The sequence below is a fragment of the Syngnathus scovelli genome, chromosome 7, assembly GCF_024217435.2.
Source record: "Syngnathus scovelli strain Florida chromosome 7, RoL_Ssco_1.2, whole genome shotgun sequence".
Classification (NCBI taxonomy): Eukaryota; Metazoa; Chordata; class Actinopteri; order Syngnathiformes; family Syngnathidae; genus Syngnathus; species Syngnathus scovelli.
In genome coordinates this window covers 7,419,704-7,438,089 of record NC_090853.1, presented here as the reverse complement: position 1 = coordinate 7,438,089, position 18,386 = coordinate 7,419,704, and the positions used below count along the sequence as shown (strand labels likewise).

General features: G+C 40.9%; 1 protein-coding gene across 2 annotated transcripts in view; it reads left to right on the top strand.

Annotated features, from left to right (window-relative positions):
* The first annotated feature begins 4,537 nt into the window (after positions 1-4,537).
* The window catches only part of LOC125972011 (endothelin-converting enzyme-like 1), a 36,492-nt gene continuing 22,643 nt past the window's right edge, over positions 4,538-18,386 (top strand). The window contains exons 1-6 of one of the 2 annotated variants that reach the window (XM_049725248.1): positions 4,538-4,695; positions 10,439-11,614; positions 12,980-13,048; positions 13,413-13,523; positions 13,604-13,696; positions 15,482-15,606. In XM_049725248.1, coding sequence (XP_049581205.1) covers positions 10,757-11,614; positions 12,980-13,048; positions 13,413-13,523; positions 13,604-13,696; positions 15,482-15,606 — 1,256 coding nt within the window. In that variant the 5' untranslated portion in view covers positions 4,538-4,695; positions 10,439-10,756. Of the gene's footprint in view, positions 4,696-10,435; positions 11,615-12,979; positions 13,049-13,412; positions 13,524-13,603; positions 13,697-15,481; positions 15,607-18,386 lie in introns of both variants that reach the window. The other variant, XM_049725247.1, reaches the window with a different exon arrangement.

The following is an 18,386-nucleotide window of genomic DNA, read 5'->3' as shown; positions in this document are numbered from 1 at the left end:
CTATGTGCCCTCTCTGCATCCATTGCAGCCTGGTCATCCTGGAAGGGGGATCCTCCCATCTGTGGTCCCTTCTCAAGGTTTCTCATTTTTCCCCTAGTAGGTTTTTTTTTAGTTTTTCCTTGCCCTCCTGGGAGTTTAAGATCAGGGGATGTTTGAGAACAATTGTCAATTTTTTGTATATGTGAAGCCCTTTGAGACTTGCCTGTGATTTAGGGCTATAGAAATAAACTTGACTATACGTAGAAAAGAAAATATTTTTCCCTTTAAACCTGATTCATTTAATCAACAGATTAAGCGATTATTAAAATAATTGTTGGTCACAGCCCTCGGTCAAAGTCCCAGCTGCACAAGCTCGTGGGAATTCCACTTGATCTCACTCTATTGGCTTAACTAATTCTGGCTTCTTCAGTTGCTTTCACAAGCTCAAGGGGGAACTCTGGAGCAAAACATAACTCATTGTTCCTTCCAGCTGTACAGACCTTGATCAATTCTTGATTAACACTGATTACAAGAGGACATGTTTAGAGACCAATGAAATTAAACTATTTGGAGAGGATTACCCAGATGCGTTTGTTTGCCCACCAGTACTCGTTTGTATAATGTGTGTGCCTAGCAGCCAGAGATGGTGCGAGGGTTTTCTTGTCCGTCCCCTTGGCAGCAGGTGTGTAAATAACACCCTAATTCAAATCTGTTTGAATGAAAGCGAAGTGCTGCAGGCCCCAAGCACCACTCCTCGTCACACCACTTTACGTTCGTTAAGTTGGACTCCAACATTGATCCCAGCTCATCTGCTCATCATCAGTGTCCCTGGCTCGGCGGGTTCTTTCCTTCCTCTCTGGTCTCCAGGGGCACTCGTTATAATTCTGAGCCTGTAGGCCGCAAGTGTTTTGGGATATAATTGTGCCAAGTGTTCTGCTTCTGTGCAGGCTGACAGCTGAACCCAAATGAAATGCTTCACTGAGCCAGATTATAGGCCAGTGTGCCTCGTTGCACTGTTACCTGTTAGTAATATGACTTTTGGGCAAAGTGGGACAAAATGCCCAAAGCGAAAGTGAAATAGTCAGAGGACGCAATGCAACAAGCCCAGCAAAGTCTTTTTTTTTGTCCGGATCGAGGTAGTAAATGGGCAAGAAAAGGTGACCTGGGCAAGAGACAGGGTACTGTCAGTCACCAGCCTGAGTGTATGGGATGGGGCATTGACCAAAGATTGAGCCAAGCTATGTAAAAATACCATCTTATTTCATTATTTGACGTCAAGTCAAACATTTTCGTTACAATGATATATTCTATGCACCCCACTGGCCTTAATGTGGTATGGTATTGTGATTACTATCGCGTTTCTGGAATTAAGCAAAACTATCCACCCATTTTGGTCCATTTCAGTTTGTTCCCATTTTGCTTTGTACTGCCACTTGCTGCCAACTGAAAATGATATCACAGTGGCTAAGGACTGACAAGGATGCGAACGTCATGGCTCAAGTGGCATTTGCAAGAATACCACATGACATTCATAAACAGTTGCTTGTTAACTTACTAGCTTATTTGTGACATACCATGTGACATACTCCGATAATGGCTTTCGTTCCTGTGATGAGTGGAGCAAGGAGTGGGTACTTAATGAGCCTCAATTCTAAAATGAGTGCAAACTGAATGACGGCAACACTCGTGCAGTGTGCAGATTTGTGTATGTGGCCCATGCAGTGAAAGTGAGCATAAAATTACTTATTTAATTTCATACGTAATAGGGAAGGCCCTGTAGAAACCCAATGTCCAATTCCATGATAGGTCATCTTTAATGAAATGTGTCAGATCTATTTTTTTTCTTATGTTTCCCTTTTAAGTGGTGGCCATTTTGGGAACCGAGCTCTATTGTTTTGTTTTGTCCGAATGGTTTGTTTTGGCATGTAATGACTATTTCGTTTTATTTGGTGTTATTCAACTCAAATATTTACCCTATTAATTCCACAAGGCCCAATGATGTAGTGCAGCTGGTTGGCTAGTTCATCATCTATTTAAAGAAGAGTTACGATTTTGTCCGCAGCATCCATGAATCCTCTCATGCAATATAAACAATAAAAACAGTAGAATGGTTTTGCATACATTGAAGTGTAGCATTTGTGAATGCAATAACAACTAGGCAGGCATTGCCGAATAGACTTCTGTTGGCTGTACTTCACAATAAAGTGAAAAGTTCCAAATGAATCAACCTTTGCCTAGGCACAACGAGAAATACTGTAGCGATTTTTTCTCTTCAACTGTACTGTACCTTCTAGGCTGGGCACGTCTCTCGCTGTTGATGGATGAGGTCAAGTAGCTGGGTACTTTGTCCAACGTGATGTCCAACATCCATCCATCCATTTTCTAAACCACTTATCACCATTACGGTCACAGGTGAGCTGGAGCTTATCCCAGGGCACTTTGGGCAAGAAGCTGGGTACACATATTGGGAACATATTGACAAACAACCATTCACGGTCACGCTCATGCTTATGCACAGTTGAATGTCTTCAAGTACCGTATTTTCCGCACTATAAGGCGCACCGGATTATAAAGCGCACCTTCAATGAATGGCTCATTTTAAAACTTTGTCCATATATGAGGCGCACCGGATTATAAAGCGCACCTTCAATGAATGGCCCATTTTAAAACTTAGTCCATATATAAGTCCATATATTTGGACACGCCTGCCGTAGTGGCTCAACATAGGTCTATATATAAGGCGCACCAGATTATAAGGCGCACTGTCGGCTTTTGAGAAAATTGGAGGTTTTTAGGTGCACCTTATACTGCGGAAAATACGGTACCCATGACGCATGTCTTTGGAATGTGAGAAGAATCATCACGTCAAAGAACTATGAACTAGTTCATATTTGGAATAAAGAAATGTTTATTATAAACTGAATTAATTCTGATTCTTGAACAATTTTGTGTAGAAGACAAACTTTCCAAACATTGACGAGGTACTATTTCTAATGTCAGGTCAGTTGTGGTCCCAAGAGTGCTAACCAATAACATTTAAATCAACTAAACCACTGCTGCTCATTCATTGTCTCAACAGAATTCCTGAAGTAGTGGAAGAACAGCAATATCGTAATAGTAGATTTCACACTCCTAGGTGAGAAGATATGTGCTGTGTTGTTTTGTAATGTACCGTATTTATCACTAACCCATGCTAATGCAGAAGAAAAGTCATACCATAAATATTTGGCTGAAAAACATTTAAAATACAAATACAACAATCAAATGAAAACCAATAAGTGCAGAAGCAACTCGTGTCTTCTTGTGTTACATGATTATGTTTTAATTGTACTAAGTTTATCTTGTTTTTGTCATCCATAAGCTGATAAAGATGCGTCACAACCACATCGGTGACACTCTGATGAAGTCGGAAGAAACCGCCGAAACATGTCAGGTAATGCACCTAAAATAATTTGTTTGATATAAAAGAAACCAGTGAAGTGATTAAAAAAGGAAAAACAAGATGAACTTAGTACAATTATTGAAAAGATTATGTTTTCTTACACTACTGCAAAAAAATATTTAGTTTCTTGCTTGCTCTTCTTAGCCACCTCAAAATGTCAAATGTCATATCATTACAACCTACACCTACCTTTGACAAACATATTAGGAAGTAAAAATGATGGATTTTCCTTTCCTCTCAATAGTGGTAATGAAATAGCCAGTTAGTCAATAAGCTGATTTGCAGTATAACATTTTGGTTTGACTGGTTTACGACTTGTTGGCTATAAATGATCTTGTGGCTTGTGTGTGGTGGTTAGATGGTGACAATCCAGTTAAGGCTGAAAAAAAAAAAAGTGTTTGCAAATATTTTCCAAAGAGCTGCTTTGCAGTTTTGAGATTCATGGATTCATATGGGGAAAAGTATAGCACATGAAAGGTGGCAAATATGTTTCCAAGTTCCACTAAAGGTGTGCAAGCTCAACATTAAGACCGTTGGGTCAATTTGATAATTAAACTGTATACATTGAAATGTCTGGTACAATTAGTATTTTCATCAACTGCTTAATGCAATTCATTAATGGAATTAGTTTGTATTTATTTTATTTTCTAATGGTTAAATGCACTGATGATGTTCAATCTGTGTCTTACTTTTACTATTTTGGGGAATAACACCACTGTCTCATGCGTGATGCACCCTTATGCCTACTGAGCTATTGTATTTTAATGGTGGTCATGATGGTAGAATTTGAAGAGTTTAGCTTTTCTTTTGTGTGTGTTTGTAAAAAGTTTGTGTACAACTGCACTGGACCATGCCTATTAAAACAATACCTACAATCTATACTCATGTTGACTCACAATGTCAAAATACATGGGATACAAGGGACCAGTTATTAAAACCTCAACAGAGGAACACTTGAATAATCGTGTGGCTTGTGTGTGCCTGCGCCGCGGGTGCATTACGGACTTACCTCCTCTCTCTCTCTCTCTCTCTCTCTCTCTCTCTCTCTCTCTCTCTCTCTCTCTCTCTCTCTCACTCTCTTTTGTCCCTCCCTCTCCGCTCCCTCCCCCTTACAAGTTGGGAGGCTGTGGGCTGCTGCAGCGGCGGCAGTAAGCGGTGCACATCCCGGTGTGTGAAGAAAGCGGATCACCTGCTTGGCTTCCACTGGAGCGGATCTCAATCATCTCTCAGGCACTTCTCTATACCCACCAGCTGTTTTGATTTACTCTCCACAGGTAAGTTCCTCCCACTCTTGTGCATGGTAGAACTCACGCAGGTGGTCTTTGCAATTGTGCTTTGGACAATGTAGTGCGATTGCAATTTGTAACTTGGGGAAAGAAAAAGCTCAAGGGATTGTTGGTCACTTTACGCACAATTGGTCCTACTAAGCCTTTTGAATGGTCCGTTGGACCCATGTTAAATGTGTGATTGAGTGGATAAGTGGACACTTCACAATTGAATGATGTTTGTAATATATTCCTCATTAATTTTGTTACTAGGCCTTTGCATTTTTGCCATTCGATTAAAGTGACCATTGCCCACAGCCCTGGTTGTGTTTTACGCACAGCCATGAATTTGCTGCCGTGCCTTGCGTCACAAACAAAAGTTCTTGAAGTTCAAATAGTACAAGAAAGTTCACGTTCAGTTGACAGCAAGATAAACGTTTGTTTTCCAATTCATGGTTATATATTATCTGGTAAAAAAAGAAAAAGAAAAAAAAGAAAGAAATATTCTCACAGTTATTATGTATTCATATTTTCCTAATCTAAACAACAGACGCGCAGTGTTTCTTTGCAAGTGTGAAGGATCAACAGAAAACTGAAGCAATAAATGCATGTCACGTAAAAAGTGTATTGAAACAAATGTGATGTATCAATATACTGTAGCGTATATGCACAGTGCATGTGTGAGCCAATAGTTAACATTTGATGGATCAATTTACTAAGACTATTGTTGTTGATGTCGCTGCTGTTTGTTGCTGTTGTTGTGCCTTAATGAATTCACTGCTACTTAAAATTACAAATCCAAGGCTGATTTTTAAACATGTTACCATAAGACTAACTACTGAGTGTAGCCTCTGCAAGCTGCTGATAAGGGTTGAGTCACAGTGCTCCTACAGCAAGTTTTGAAACAATTTTGATCTCAGGGATAATAATTTAATCCACTGAGAATTTTGAGAGTTTGAAGAAAAAAAGCTAAAGGTATGGTCTATATTTGGTCACCATCAAAGGTCCCGAGTTGAGCAGTTAAGTGAAAGCAAGAGTTATAGTTGGTCCATGATTGTTATTTCAAAAGACACTACGCCGTATTAATGTACATAGTATCTCTGCTGCAGGAAGGAGTTGCTTATACAGAAAACGTTCTGAAAATCAATATAACATGCACAATGCCAAGCAGCAAGCAGACATACTGTGTGACTCATTGGTGGTGGCAGTGGTATTGAAGAGAGGCTAGACGTCTTTGTGTGACAATTCTTAAAAGAGATGTGTGATGCTTCATCTTACACTGATATATGACAGATATCTCAGTCAGTCAGAAATATAGAACACTTAACATTTATACAAAACATTTTTGCAGCCCTCTTGAAAACAGCCAGCTTTGAGCAGCATCCCGTTTCATACAAATGAGCCATGCTGTCATCTCCACTGCAGACTGTGGACATGACAATAGCACAAGTTGTTTCGGGCCACAAATCAAAATTTTATTCATGAAGAAACGTAAACCAAGCATCCAAAGTAAACTTGTCAATTTGTGTGTGGATTTGTGCGTGTGGCATACGCAATGGACTCATCGGCAAACACCCTGTGATGTCACAGTTCAGGAAATATCTGAAAGGCTTGCTTACAGACCCGTTTTTGGAAACAGGCACCTAACAAAAAATTTACTTGGCTGAACAATTTCATACTTGATGGGTGGAGAGGCACTACAAAAGCAAACATTTGTAAAGAAGCAATTATGTTAGCTTTCGTTTTGTCCACGTTATTTTCTTTAGCAGTTTTTCCTGTATGTTCCCTAAAAGCAAAAAAAAGAAAAACAGAGCACCCATTTTTCCACGGCTGGCACAAGTCTAGCGCGTAAAGAAAGTGAGTTAGGTCTATTGGTAACCGGATTACCAATTACGGATTGTTAATTTCACTCAAGCCATTTTGTTCAACAAAAAGGGCCAATCGTGCCGCTGTGGGTGTGAACAGCACAATTTTTCGCCAATATAAACCGCTCCACTTTTGATTGTGTCGCAATGACAGTCATGCCTGGAGACATCGCTGTGCGGAAAATAAGGCAGCAATCCAGCCAAGCTAGACGCTTTGTTGATGCTTTTGGCCCGTGTGGCACTAGACATGGTTAGCAGGTACCCTCAATAAATGTAGAATTAACTGGTGCTAACTTGCCCGAGTAGGTGATTTATTCATCCCCACCTCTGACGTTTCATGCCCTGCTCCCCATCCCTGTGTCATCCAAAGGGATTTAACAACTATAATTTTGATGATGATGATAATAATACAATCAATTGATTACTACTTTAGACGGTTTGATACCCGGTTGTCATATGAAATACGATGACATTCATGTACATGGAAGAATTATTATTTTTTTTTTTTTTTTTTTCATTTTAGCTCATCAATTAGTGCCCTGCACTTTTAAGCAACGGTATGATGCCCAAGTAGGGTGATGCTTTTGTTTCGCAATGTTAGGCACGGTAGACTCTTCAATCGCCCTAATTTTGATGCAAATGAGAGACACGACTACTTCCATCCCTGTTAGACTATGCTCTGCATTAGACTTGCTACACAAAATAGGGCCCATAGAGTGTTAAAAATTGACAGAGATGGTACTTGCCCAACATTTAAGGGAAGGTCATTAAATAGGACCAGCAACAGAAAGGTTTCGATCCCCTCTGGGGCGCCGCTTAGTCCTCGACACCTCCAATTGCGTCTGGTCTGCTCATCAAAATCACATTAAGTCAGCGGTCTCCGCCAGACCGCGATATGGCACAAGCAGATGTGAAGTTAGACAGACTTACAGCCACCAAATTTTCAGTAGTGCTGGGTGCATGTCAAAGGACACGCTCTCGCTCTGCCACAATGCCCCGCTTGGTGCAGACAGGTCTGCCAGATTGGCAAACAAGCACTGTGAAGCACAAAAGTTACAATACGCTCACATTTCCATATGCAAAAAAAAAATACACTAATACTACATATTACTACAAATTTCTGGTTTGTTTGTAGAAAGAAAGAAAGAAAGAAAGAAAGAAAGAAAGAAAGAAAGAAAAAAAGAAAGAAAGAAAGAAAGAAAGAAAAAGTTCACCACACTTTCCTCTTCTTGGCACGAACACGCAACTCGAGCTGGACAGGTTGCACAATCAAAGCCTGTGTCACACAACAAAAGAAACAGAAGCACTCAAAATAATTTGCAAAGTCAGGAAAGATGTCGTCATCAAGTGTTTCATCAAGAAAAGATGCCACAGGGCAGCAGGTTATCAGACTGAAGTTAGGGCTGTTATGATTGAATTGGCTAAGTGTGATTGCGTATGACGGTTTTGGTGTCTGCCAGCTGATCTGACTTAGCATACAGTAACAGTCCCCTGATAATAACCTGTCTTGCTTTGTCTGCTCATTAGCATTTTGGAGAGTAAAACATAAATGCTGGTAACACCAGTGGTTGACACTAATCTGTGCTAACACTGCAGCTCTGCTTATGTTTTCTTTTCAACATGATTGCGCTTCTGTGTAGTTTGGCGTCAGACTCGGACAAAGGATCAGTGGGCATGTATTCCAGAGACCCAATTATTTTTATACAAACAATTATTATACAATTCTACCACAATAAGTCCCTAGGACGTATCAAGAACTGGTGGTAAATGAGGGCCATTGAAAGAAAGTGTTGCCCTTCCAAGAAATGATTTACCACTTATGTTAATAGAATACTTTCAAAGGCATACAATATAATGACAAAAGCTGCTAAAGTGCAATATCTCATGAGACCTGTGTTTTCCACATATGTGTCCAGTCTTGTGCAGTTGCATCGTGTGTGTGTGCGTGTGTGCGTGTGTGTGTGTGTGTGTGTGCGCGTGTGTGTGCATACGCTTCAGCATAAGTTACCCTCAGATATCAGAAGCTGTCATGTTCAGTAAATAGCCATTCATCACACATAGCGTTCTGTGATGGAACCCACAAGATCCAATCCATTATCCATACACGAGTTCAGGTCCGTATGTGTGTGTGCATGAGTGCGTGTGTGTGTGTCTGTGTGCGCGCCTTAATTTATTGTCGTGTTTAAGGAGCTGTGGCACAAGGGAGTGTAGGTGCATTTCAAAAGCAGACGAGAGTACTTGCAAAGAGAGGAGGCATATATCGAAATCATATAATCCGATCACCTGTGCATTATAATAAGTAGAGGTAGAGAGAATAAGTGCTCATCCATTAAGTACATGAAACTAATGTCATGATACATACAGTAGTTAAAGCCTCACCGATACAAAAGCATGTGCACCAAAGTGGCGGTTTTGACAGATGAAAATTTGGATGGACAATGACATCTCACTGAGAGACCTAATCGTTGAATTTTCCCAGTTCTTGCCCCAATTTTCTGCCCTTTTGGATACCCAATTTGCCTTGAACTACACAGCACTGTGTATTGAGACGAACACTTTGAGGAGGGTGCGAATGACTGATAACCCCGTAGCAGAAACAAGAGCAGTAATGACTAAGATTTTTTAGTACTAGATGCTACAAGAAATACATAATATCAGAAATATTAATAGGGAGGCATCATTGCAAAAAAAGTGTGCCGACTAACGACGTCTGGAAGAATAATTCTCACTTAAATTATCAACAAAAAAAAAAAAGCTGATATGATCAATTAGGTTAACTTGCCTGTCATAAGACTGTGCTAGAACTACCCAATTACTAAAACTGTCGTGATGATGCTGACGATGATGTTTTTGCGAGCAATTGTTATATACTCATTGAACTATTGCTGGTCTTTTATAATGGTGATTGCATTTGTTGGAAAAATTCCATTATAATTCATACGCTGCTTCGATTTTGTTTTAATAAAAGATGGATGTACATTCTCCATACACTTAATAATCATTCATCAGACGAGGCACTACTGTACGATCCGTATTCCTGCAGTTGTCATGTGGTGCTCACCATTTCGACTTTATGTCTTCTGAGGTGATGGATTTTGATGTGTCCACGTGTATGCATGATGAACGCAGCAACTGCAGCAAGCTCTTCTCATATCAGGTGTAACTGATGGTCTTCATAGCTCTGAGCAGGTTGACTCTGGCTGACCAATAACCCCGTGCAACACAGTCATACAGAGTGCTCCCTCACACCGGTACAACACGACTTATCTGTCCGGCGCTGTCATTGTTTTGTGTGATATCGCCTACAGGCAGTATGGACAGTGGATTAGTTGGAGCAGTCAGCCCTCGACTGTTTCTATGTACCTTTACCTTGTGGGTCTGTGTACTTTCACAAATGCAGCTTTTCGAGCATTATTTTTAGGGATTTTTTTTTCAAGTAGAATACATGATGATGCTTTATGACTGCAATTACAGATATGGAAACTTGATTGAACATTTCTTCTAATCCAGATTTAATTTCTTGTGTTGATAGGTTGGGATCTATTATTTTGTTCCCTCGGAAACATGGATCTGGATGATGCCTTTCATTTAAGATTTATGCTTTTGATTACTCTCTCTGGGTGCATTTTATTTTTAAGCACAAAATTACCTTGGCGAACCCAATCTTCAGGTTTACACTCAATTTCTCAGCTTTTATCCCCTGTTTTTAGCAAGTCATCCAAACTTCCCTCAGAGACAGCGATTAACCCAACAGGTTTCGCCGCCATCCATCAGAATTGGTCAGAATATGTGCAAAAACTGTGCCCAAACTTTAAAGTCTTGGTTGTTCAATATTTCTTTTGATGCCGCAAAGCCCCCTCCTAAATCATTCTTATTTTCATCAGCAGGTGACCTGGAACCAGTTGGGGAGGAGGAGAACAAATGGAAAGGGAGCCAGGAGAAAGAGGATGAGCGAGATAGAGAGCAAGACCCGGGAGATTCCTCAAGCAGAATGGAAGTCCTCACTCTGCCGGCTTGTGATTTGAAAGGAACAAAGGCAACGTAGCCTAAGACGTCCATATCATCCGTGTTTTGCCCTGTGTGGCCTCCCTCTATTTATCTCACTCGGCGTCATGGTCTTAATCTGAACACAAAATAAATCCCTTTAATCCCTTCTCCCCCACAGCCGTCTGCTCGTGACGTCTAATTCATAACGTCCCATTGTCATGGAGAAGACCTACTCGCTAACCGCACACTATGATGAGTTCCAGGAAGTGAAATATGGCGGCCGCTACAGCAGTGACATCCTCAGTAATGGTATGACCCTTCACTTGGGTGGCAGTCTGGACCGTCACATGACGCGCGGGCGGGGAAGCACCTGGTCAAATGGTCGCAACAGAGATGCGAGCAGCACCGGCAGCGGTGGCGGGCTCCCCCGGTGGAGCCGGAGAGAGATTTGCCTCCTATCGGCTTTGGTCTTCGCAGCGGGCATGTGTGTCATTTTAGGAAGCATGCTAGCAATGAAATACATTTCGCTGGAGGCCCAGCAAGATCCGCAGTGCAGGCAGGACTGCCAGCGGCGACGCGTACTGTTGCGGGCGGCACGTTTTGTGCAGGCCAATATTGACCCCACCATCCAGCCCTGCCAAGACTTTTACTCCTTTGCGTGTGGAGGCTGGTTGAGACGTCACGCCATCCCAGAGGACAAGCTCAGCTATGGAATCATTACAGCCATAGGAGAGCACAATGAAGAAAAACTGCAGCACATACTTATGGAGCCAATTCAGAGACGTGAGCCCCAATCGGCAGAGCGCAAAGTCAAGGAGTTTTACAGATCATGCATCAACATCCAAGAGATCGACAAGCTAGGCTCTGACCCCATGATGGAGGTGATTGACAGCTGCGGAGGGTGGGATCAGGTTGGGGCTCCTCCTGGGGCTGCAGGCTGGGAGAAAGAAGGTGCCCCACAAAGACCAGATTTCAATGAACTGCTTTATAGGACGCAGGGCGTGTACAGCACTGCTGTGTTTTTCTCTCTCACCGTCAACGTGGATGACAAGAACTCTTCTCGGAATGCAATCAGGGTGAGAAACAGTGTCCATTTTTATGCGGCACGTGCATCTGCGTGTGTGTATCGTTATGTTAGAAGGTTAATCCTCTGTGACAACACAGCTTGTTGTCATAGACTGCCTCCTAATTACAGCATGTTTGAGCAGTAGAGTTGAACTTGATCTCACAGAGTTGAACTTGATCTCACAGAGATACTCTTGGTGCAAAAACATGGCTCATATCCACGATCAAATACTGTGACTGTTTAAAATACTTTTTTTTCCTGATTAAAGAAGGGAAGAAAAGGGAGCGGGGAAAACATTTCATTTAAATGTCAAAATTCACATTATAAGGCGCTGACTCAAGCATAGCCTTTAGAAGGCTCTCATTATAATACTGTCCTGCAAGTTTTTAATAGAAACTTCAGACAAAGACAATTGTTGGAATATATTACATGGTTTTAATGATTTCTCTATGTTGACGAATTTGAAATCTAAAGACACCTTCAAATTGTATTATTTATTGTGGCTCGACAGTGGAACCTCTAAGGTTGAAGACAATCTGTTGAAGGGATGCTGATCAAATTCTGATTAGCTTTTTAGTGTACATATAAGTTGACCACTGTTAATAGTGAGACAAGCAAGGTTGGTAGCTGTAAACATCATGTAACATACTTATTTATTGTGTGCATTCTTCTCTTCCTCTTTTTCTCCTTGTTGAGGATGCTTTGTCACTTTTGAAATAAATGTCACACATCAACAAAATGAAAAACCTAAAGGCATACAGTTTGGAGTTTCCACTGTATTTTATTGATTTTTTTACTGAAATATTGGTTTTTCTACCTGATAATTTTTCAGAAAAGGACTTTAAAGTAGCTCTGTATAATAACCGACCCAAGCCCATTCACCACCTGTGACATCAGCCCGGCAGGGCAGAGACCCTTATGGGGGCATTTATTTATTTATTTATCTTACCCAATGTACGTAATCATGCAGGTAAGGCAATTGAGTATGTTTTCTTTTTTACGGAGTAAAACTGAGCAAAATAAAAAAAAATAGGACATAAAATGTCCCTCACTTGAAAGTGGACAACAGGTTTCTCTGCCTATAACATGATGTGCGAGGGTTGGCAAAAGGAAACTCGCATGAGGGCATTTATTATGTAAATTAGTCCCAATCTTATGTGATAGAGTGGTGGGAGTGCAGAAGAGCCACTCACAGATTTTTAGAAATGATTTAGTTGGTGGTTCAGTTTCAAATTTGAAAAGGGAACAGACCCAAATAATGATTAGCCACAGTTATGTTTATGATTTGAAAAATAAACATGTATTTCATTGTTTTTGGTAAATATTGTCACTTTTGTGACTATGACATTGAATTGCATGTCTGATGTCTGCATAGATTGATCAGGAAGGACTCACACTGCCTGAGAGAAGTCTTTACTTGGGTCAGGATGAAGACAGTGTCAAGGTAGAAATTCCTGTTTTTTCCATCCATTTCGTTTTCCATGCCATTTTCTCCCTGCACTGTACCTTCTGCCCTCACTTCCTATTGGACCACATCCAATCCCCTTTCCAATATGATGCTTTCCTGCACCCTTCACTGTCAATGAGTTCACCCTCTTGTCTTTTGCTGCTTTCTTCCCTCACTTCTTCATCCCTCTCCCATCTGTTCTATTTAGTTGCCTGGCTCATCTGCATTAATCCACCTGTTTTCTTTTGTGTCCCACTGTGCTTTTGTTATCCTTTACACCCTGCCACATGTCAGGCCGTCACCAGCTGTTATTTATGACGCTCCTCCCTTCGATTAGCGCTGAAGTCATTGTGCTTTTCAGATCTTGGCGGCATACAAGGCCCTCATGGAGCGCTTACTAAGCATGCTGGGAGCTCACAATGCTACACAAAAGTCCAAGGAGATTATACAGCTGGAGACTCGTCTAGCCAATGTGAGCTGATTGTGTGTCTGCGCCAGTTTACGAGCAAGCATACGTTTATGTGTCCAGTCTTCAGTAAAATCTCTCTCCAGATCACCATGTCAGATTATGATGACCAAAGAAAGGACGTCAGCACGATGTATAACCGTATTACACTCAGGCAGCTACAGCGCACTGCTCCTGGTGTGAGTACTGTACACACACACACACACACACAGACACACACACACAAGTGAATCACAAAAAGCGTCCGCCTTGCAGGACTTAAGATTGAAGCTTGAATGCGAGAGGGGAGGAAGAAGTATAAGCGGACATTGGAGAGTGTTAGACATGATGGCAGGAGGAGGAGGAAAGGTAAATTGGATTTCGAGCGAGGAGAAGGAGGAGGCACTACCCTGAAGCAGCGCGCACGCTGACAGAGATCCTCAAGATGTTTTGTGGTTAGAAGAGAGACACATGAGAAAAAAAAAGAAAGATAAAGTACCTGATTTCAAATTCTTGGCCAAAATGAGATTAAACATTTACATTAAAGAAAGAAACATACTCTGATCGTGAATATCTGCAAACCTTAAAATGAGGCCAAAGATGCCGATTGAAAATTGGACCGAAACAGAAGCATAAGAAGCACTCTGTGCTGCTGCAACCAATTTACTGTCAATTAGATCTGGAGGATGCTGATGAATTTAGGATGCAAATTTTGTTTACATGATACGTAATTAAGAGGCTTTACTAACTGATTCCTCCAAATGAATTTGTGGAAGGCAAACGCTCTTGATCTTTTTTTGTTTGGTCTTTCCTTTAAACTATTTGCATCCTGAGGCAACTCTCAGACCAGACTCACTCGTTTGTCAAAGGGGACACATTTTCATTAATGTAATTGGATCTTGTAGAAGAAAAACTATATCATTTTAAACACACACATATGTATATACAGTATACACAGTGTAGAGGATGGATGGGTAAGTTACCTAAGTTATGTTACTATCTCCGCAATATACGTATTATAGTACAGTACTTCATATTACTGCACATTGATGGCCCATAGTGTAGTGATTTGCTCGCCTACTTATTTCTTACTGCCGCAGTAAAACATTTTTCAAGGGTGCAAGAATACGCCTTTATTTTGTCACCACCAAAAATGTCTGAATGCAGCCATGGTAAAAAATCTCATGAAGAAAAGTCAGTGGAATCAGTATTGAATAACAATATGCAATATTGAGCGTGAATATTGACTTATGAATCTTTGCCTGGCTTTTCATTAAAGTAATGGTCCAGCCTCGAACAGACGTATTATAATGAAGTCTGTGATTATGCATTCTTAAGTACTGTATTCCTCAACAATATAATAGAACCTCTGACTCATTGGATTGGTTTAGAATATGACAAGGTAGTTAGTAAATAAATAAATAAAGGAGGAAATAAAGAAAGGAAAAAATAAATAAATAATTGAGATTTGAAGAGGTAAAAAATGTGCAAACACACTTCATGATGCATTTCTCAAAAATATGTGTGGATTTGAAGTGATTATGCCAAAGGTATTTAATTATTAAAACAATGTGGTTTCCTTAATGCACTAATTGCGTGCTTCAGTATATTCAATAACCTGATTACGAACTGAGCACATGCACAATGAGCATGAATCGTCACTCCCTAGAATTGACTGTTTTTGATTACTAGAGCACCAAGATAAACAAACAACACAGTGATCAGCTGAAAGAAAAACACTAAATTTGACAATGGAAATTAGCCATTAGAGGCATCTGACCTAACTCTAACAAGGCTCTCTACTGTTCAATTATATAATTGTAGAATAGAATATTATAAATAACATTCTCCCGATATTAACCTTGAAACAGCAAGTAAAAAGGGGCTCACATGGTCAGTCAAAGAATTCCATCAGTATGATGCAATAAAGGGGAAATAACATTGTTTACGTCACAGTGTCAATTGATGATTCTGTCTGACCACAGCTTCACTGGAAACGCCTGCTGGATAAAATCTTCCAGGACAACTTCTCTGAAGACAAGGAGATCGTGGTACTTGCCACAGATTACATACAAAAAGTGTCCGACATCATCAAGACCACATCAAAAAGGTAAACAAAATGAGTAGGAAAGAGAGTGGAAAAGGTTCCAAGGCTTGGATTTCGTACCAAGGGGAGGGGCACTAATTCTTTCTAAAATCGATTGTTTTTGATGTATGCATTTTTAGTTCGGTTCTTTATGAGCACTTTCTTTCAAATTGATTTGTGCAGTCTGAGTGTAGAGTGCCATTGCATGGTCTTTTCTTTGAAGCTGTCATATAGCTTTTTTTTTTTTCCAGGTCCTTCTGTGCATGGACATTTGAGTATGTTAGTGCACATCAGTTCCTGTTGAATTACCTTCCAGTTCTAAAGCAGCTGATTATTATTGATCTACCCACACTGTTCTCCTACATAAGCACACACACACACACACACACTTCCCTCCCTTTTTTTGCTCTTGACAGGCTGCAGGGCTATACCACGTCAAGATGTGTGTTAGAGCCAGTGACAGCTCGCCAATAGTCACTATGCTCTACACAACACCACTCAAGCTGCAAGCGTAGCTGACTGACTGGATGACTGGCGGGTGTATTACTTTCTTGTCATTAATGTGGAAAAATGGGCTGATGTCATACATGTCATACTCCCACATACATAGATACATATGTCAGCCATCTACGGTAAACTCAAGCTCTATTAAGACTTCAGAGGGGAGAAATAACAGTGTACTTGAAAAGGTATACCTCGAACGGAATACTTTTGTTCCTTTTCAGTCCCTCACACTTTCCATCTGTCACCGATGGAGAACATTCAATATCGGCGCTTAAAACGTTTTGCATACAAATATGAGCTGTCAGCTTATCATGGTGGAGAGGTGTGTGTGTGTGTGTGTGTGTCACTGGTGAGCTAAGTACCCGGGGGATTCATGCAAGTGGCAGGGTCAACCATGCTAAAGATGAGGTACCACACAAAGTACAGTTCACAGAAACCCTTGCAATGATTAAGATATATGGACATCGTTTTCCTTTGCCCAGACGCAGGTCACCGGGGGCCACCCTCCGGAGGTGGTGCTCAGTGGCAAGCGTCTGGATGGACAATGTGGGTCCCCCTCCCCACGAGCTCACCCCCTGCGGGAGGGGCCAAGGAAAGCTGTACGTTTGGGTTCAACCCAAGGGGGCAGGTCCTGACTGTTGTTTGTTCCTACGCACCAAGCAACAGTTCAGAGTGCCCACACTTTTTGAAGTCCTTGGGCACCCCAATGGATTGGTTGGGTGACTTCAATGCTCACCTGGACAATGACAGTGAAACTATGATTGTGATGATTCACTTATTAGACAATAATCCTAAAGAAGATTTTTCGGGACTTCACTCATCTCAGGAAGTCAGAGATTTTCTAAAATTAATTAAATTTCATTCAAATTTTAAATGATGAAATGTTGCTAAACATTCAAAATACTTGTTGGTAAATATTTGTAGTAACTTAAGCTGTTTTGTTGTTTGGAACATTTTATTTCCGTAGATATCATTGCTGAGGCGATCCCCCCCCCCCACCCCCCACCCCTCTATTTTCTTTACCATTCTGGGTTTAGAACTTGCTTGATATTGTACCTGCATCACATGCACAAACGGCATCAACATGTAACACTACTCCATGACACAAATGCAGGATACTTATTGAGTGAGCCCAGTAAAGGTCATTTTTCTTTTCTTTTTGTTTTGTTTTGTTTTGTTTTGTTTTTGTTTGCGACTAGGAGAAGGACATTATTTGGGAAGGCTTCTCCAGCAAAGGTTGGATGGCTTAATTCTACAATGTCACATCACTTACACAAGCAGAAAAATAAAATGTTGAGGGAAAAATAAAATGTCAGCTGTTAGAGGGATTCATCTACAAAGGTTGGTCATGGTGGCCCCTGATGTGTCATAGCAGCTCTGACAAATCTGTCGAGCTGTTCCACTCGGCCAGCAGGAATAGACCTTCACCAAATGCACTAACCATGTATGGCCTTTGCATGGAAAGGTAGGAGATTTAACTGCTCATTTGATTTGGCAGCAAATGAGTTTGCCTCTTTTATGTACCAATTATTGGAAAAAGTAATTCCAAACATGTTCTGGATGAACTGCCAGAACCATAACACCCTGGTCCACTAGCCTAATGTCCAACATAGCCTCACTGCAATAATGGATTTTTAGTTTCAGCTGAATTCAGACCCACAATCTTTCTCAATTACCCTCTCAGGCTGAACTATGGCGTTGACATATGCCTGTTTTTTTTGTTTGTTTTTCTACCCTGTAGCATTCGATTTTCTGATGTGTCAACAGTTTACAGGTACTGTATTCAAAATGTTATCCACAGAAGAGTCCCATTTGTTTTTTTATGTACGACTGTAACACTATGACTGTGATACTTCTAACTTTCAACACTTTCAAAACATGAACAAACAATATCCCACCTGTACAAAAATAGAGTGAGTGAGTGAGTGAGTGAGTGAGTGAGTGAGTGAGTGAGTGAGTGAGTGAGTGAGTGAGTGAGTGAGTGAGTGAGTGAGTGAGTGAGTGAGTGAGTGAGTGAGTGAGTGAGTGAGTGAGTGAGTGAGTGAGTGAGTGATATGCCAACAAACCAACCTCTCATCCACCTGGAGATGTTTTCTCCATTCAGCCAGAGGAACATTTAGGAGGAACATTTTGCTATATTGGTGTTTTATATGGTTGAGATTAGTGCTCTTAAGTTCTTCAACAGCAAACACATCCAACCATGACTCTCTATATACCTTTTGAAGTGGCTTCCAAAACTGATTTCACATGTTCCCAAGCTGGAACATTTCTCAGAAAGGTCAGTAAAAGTTTATGAGGAG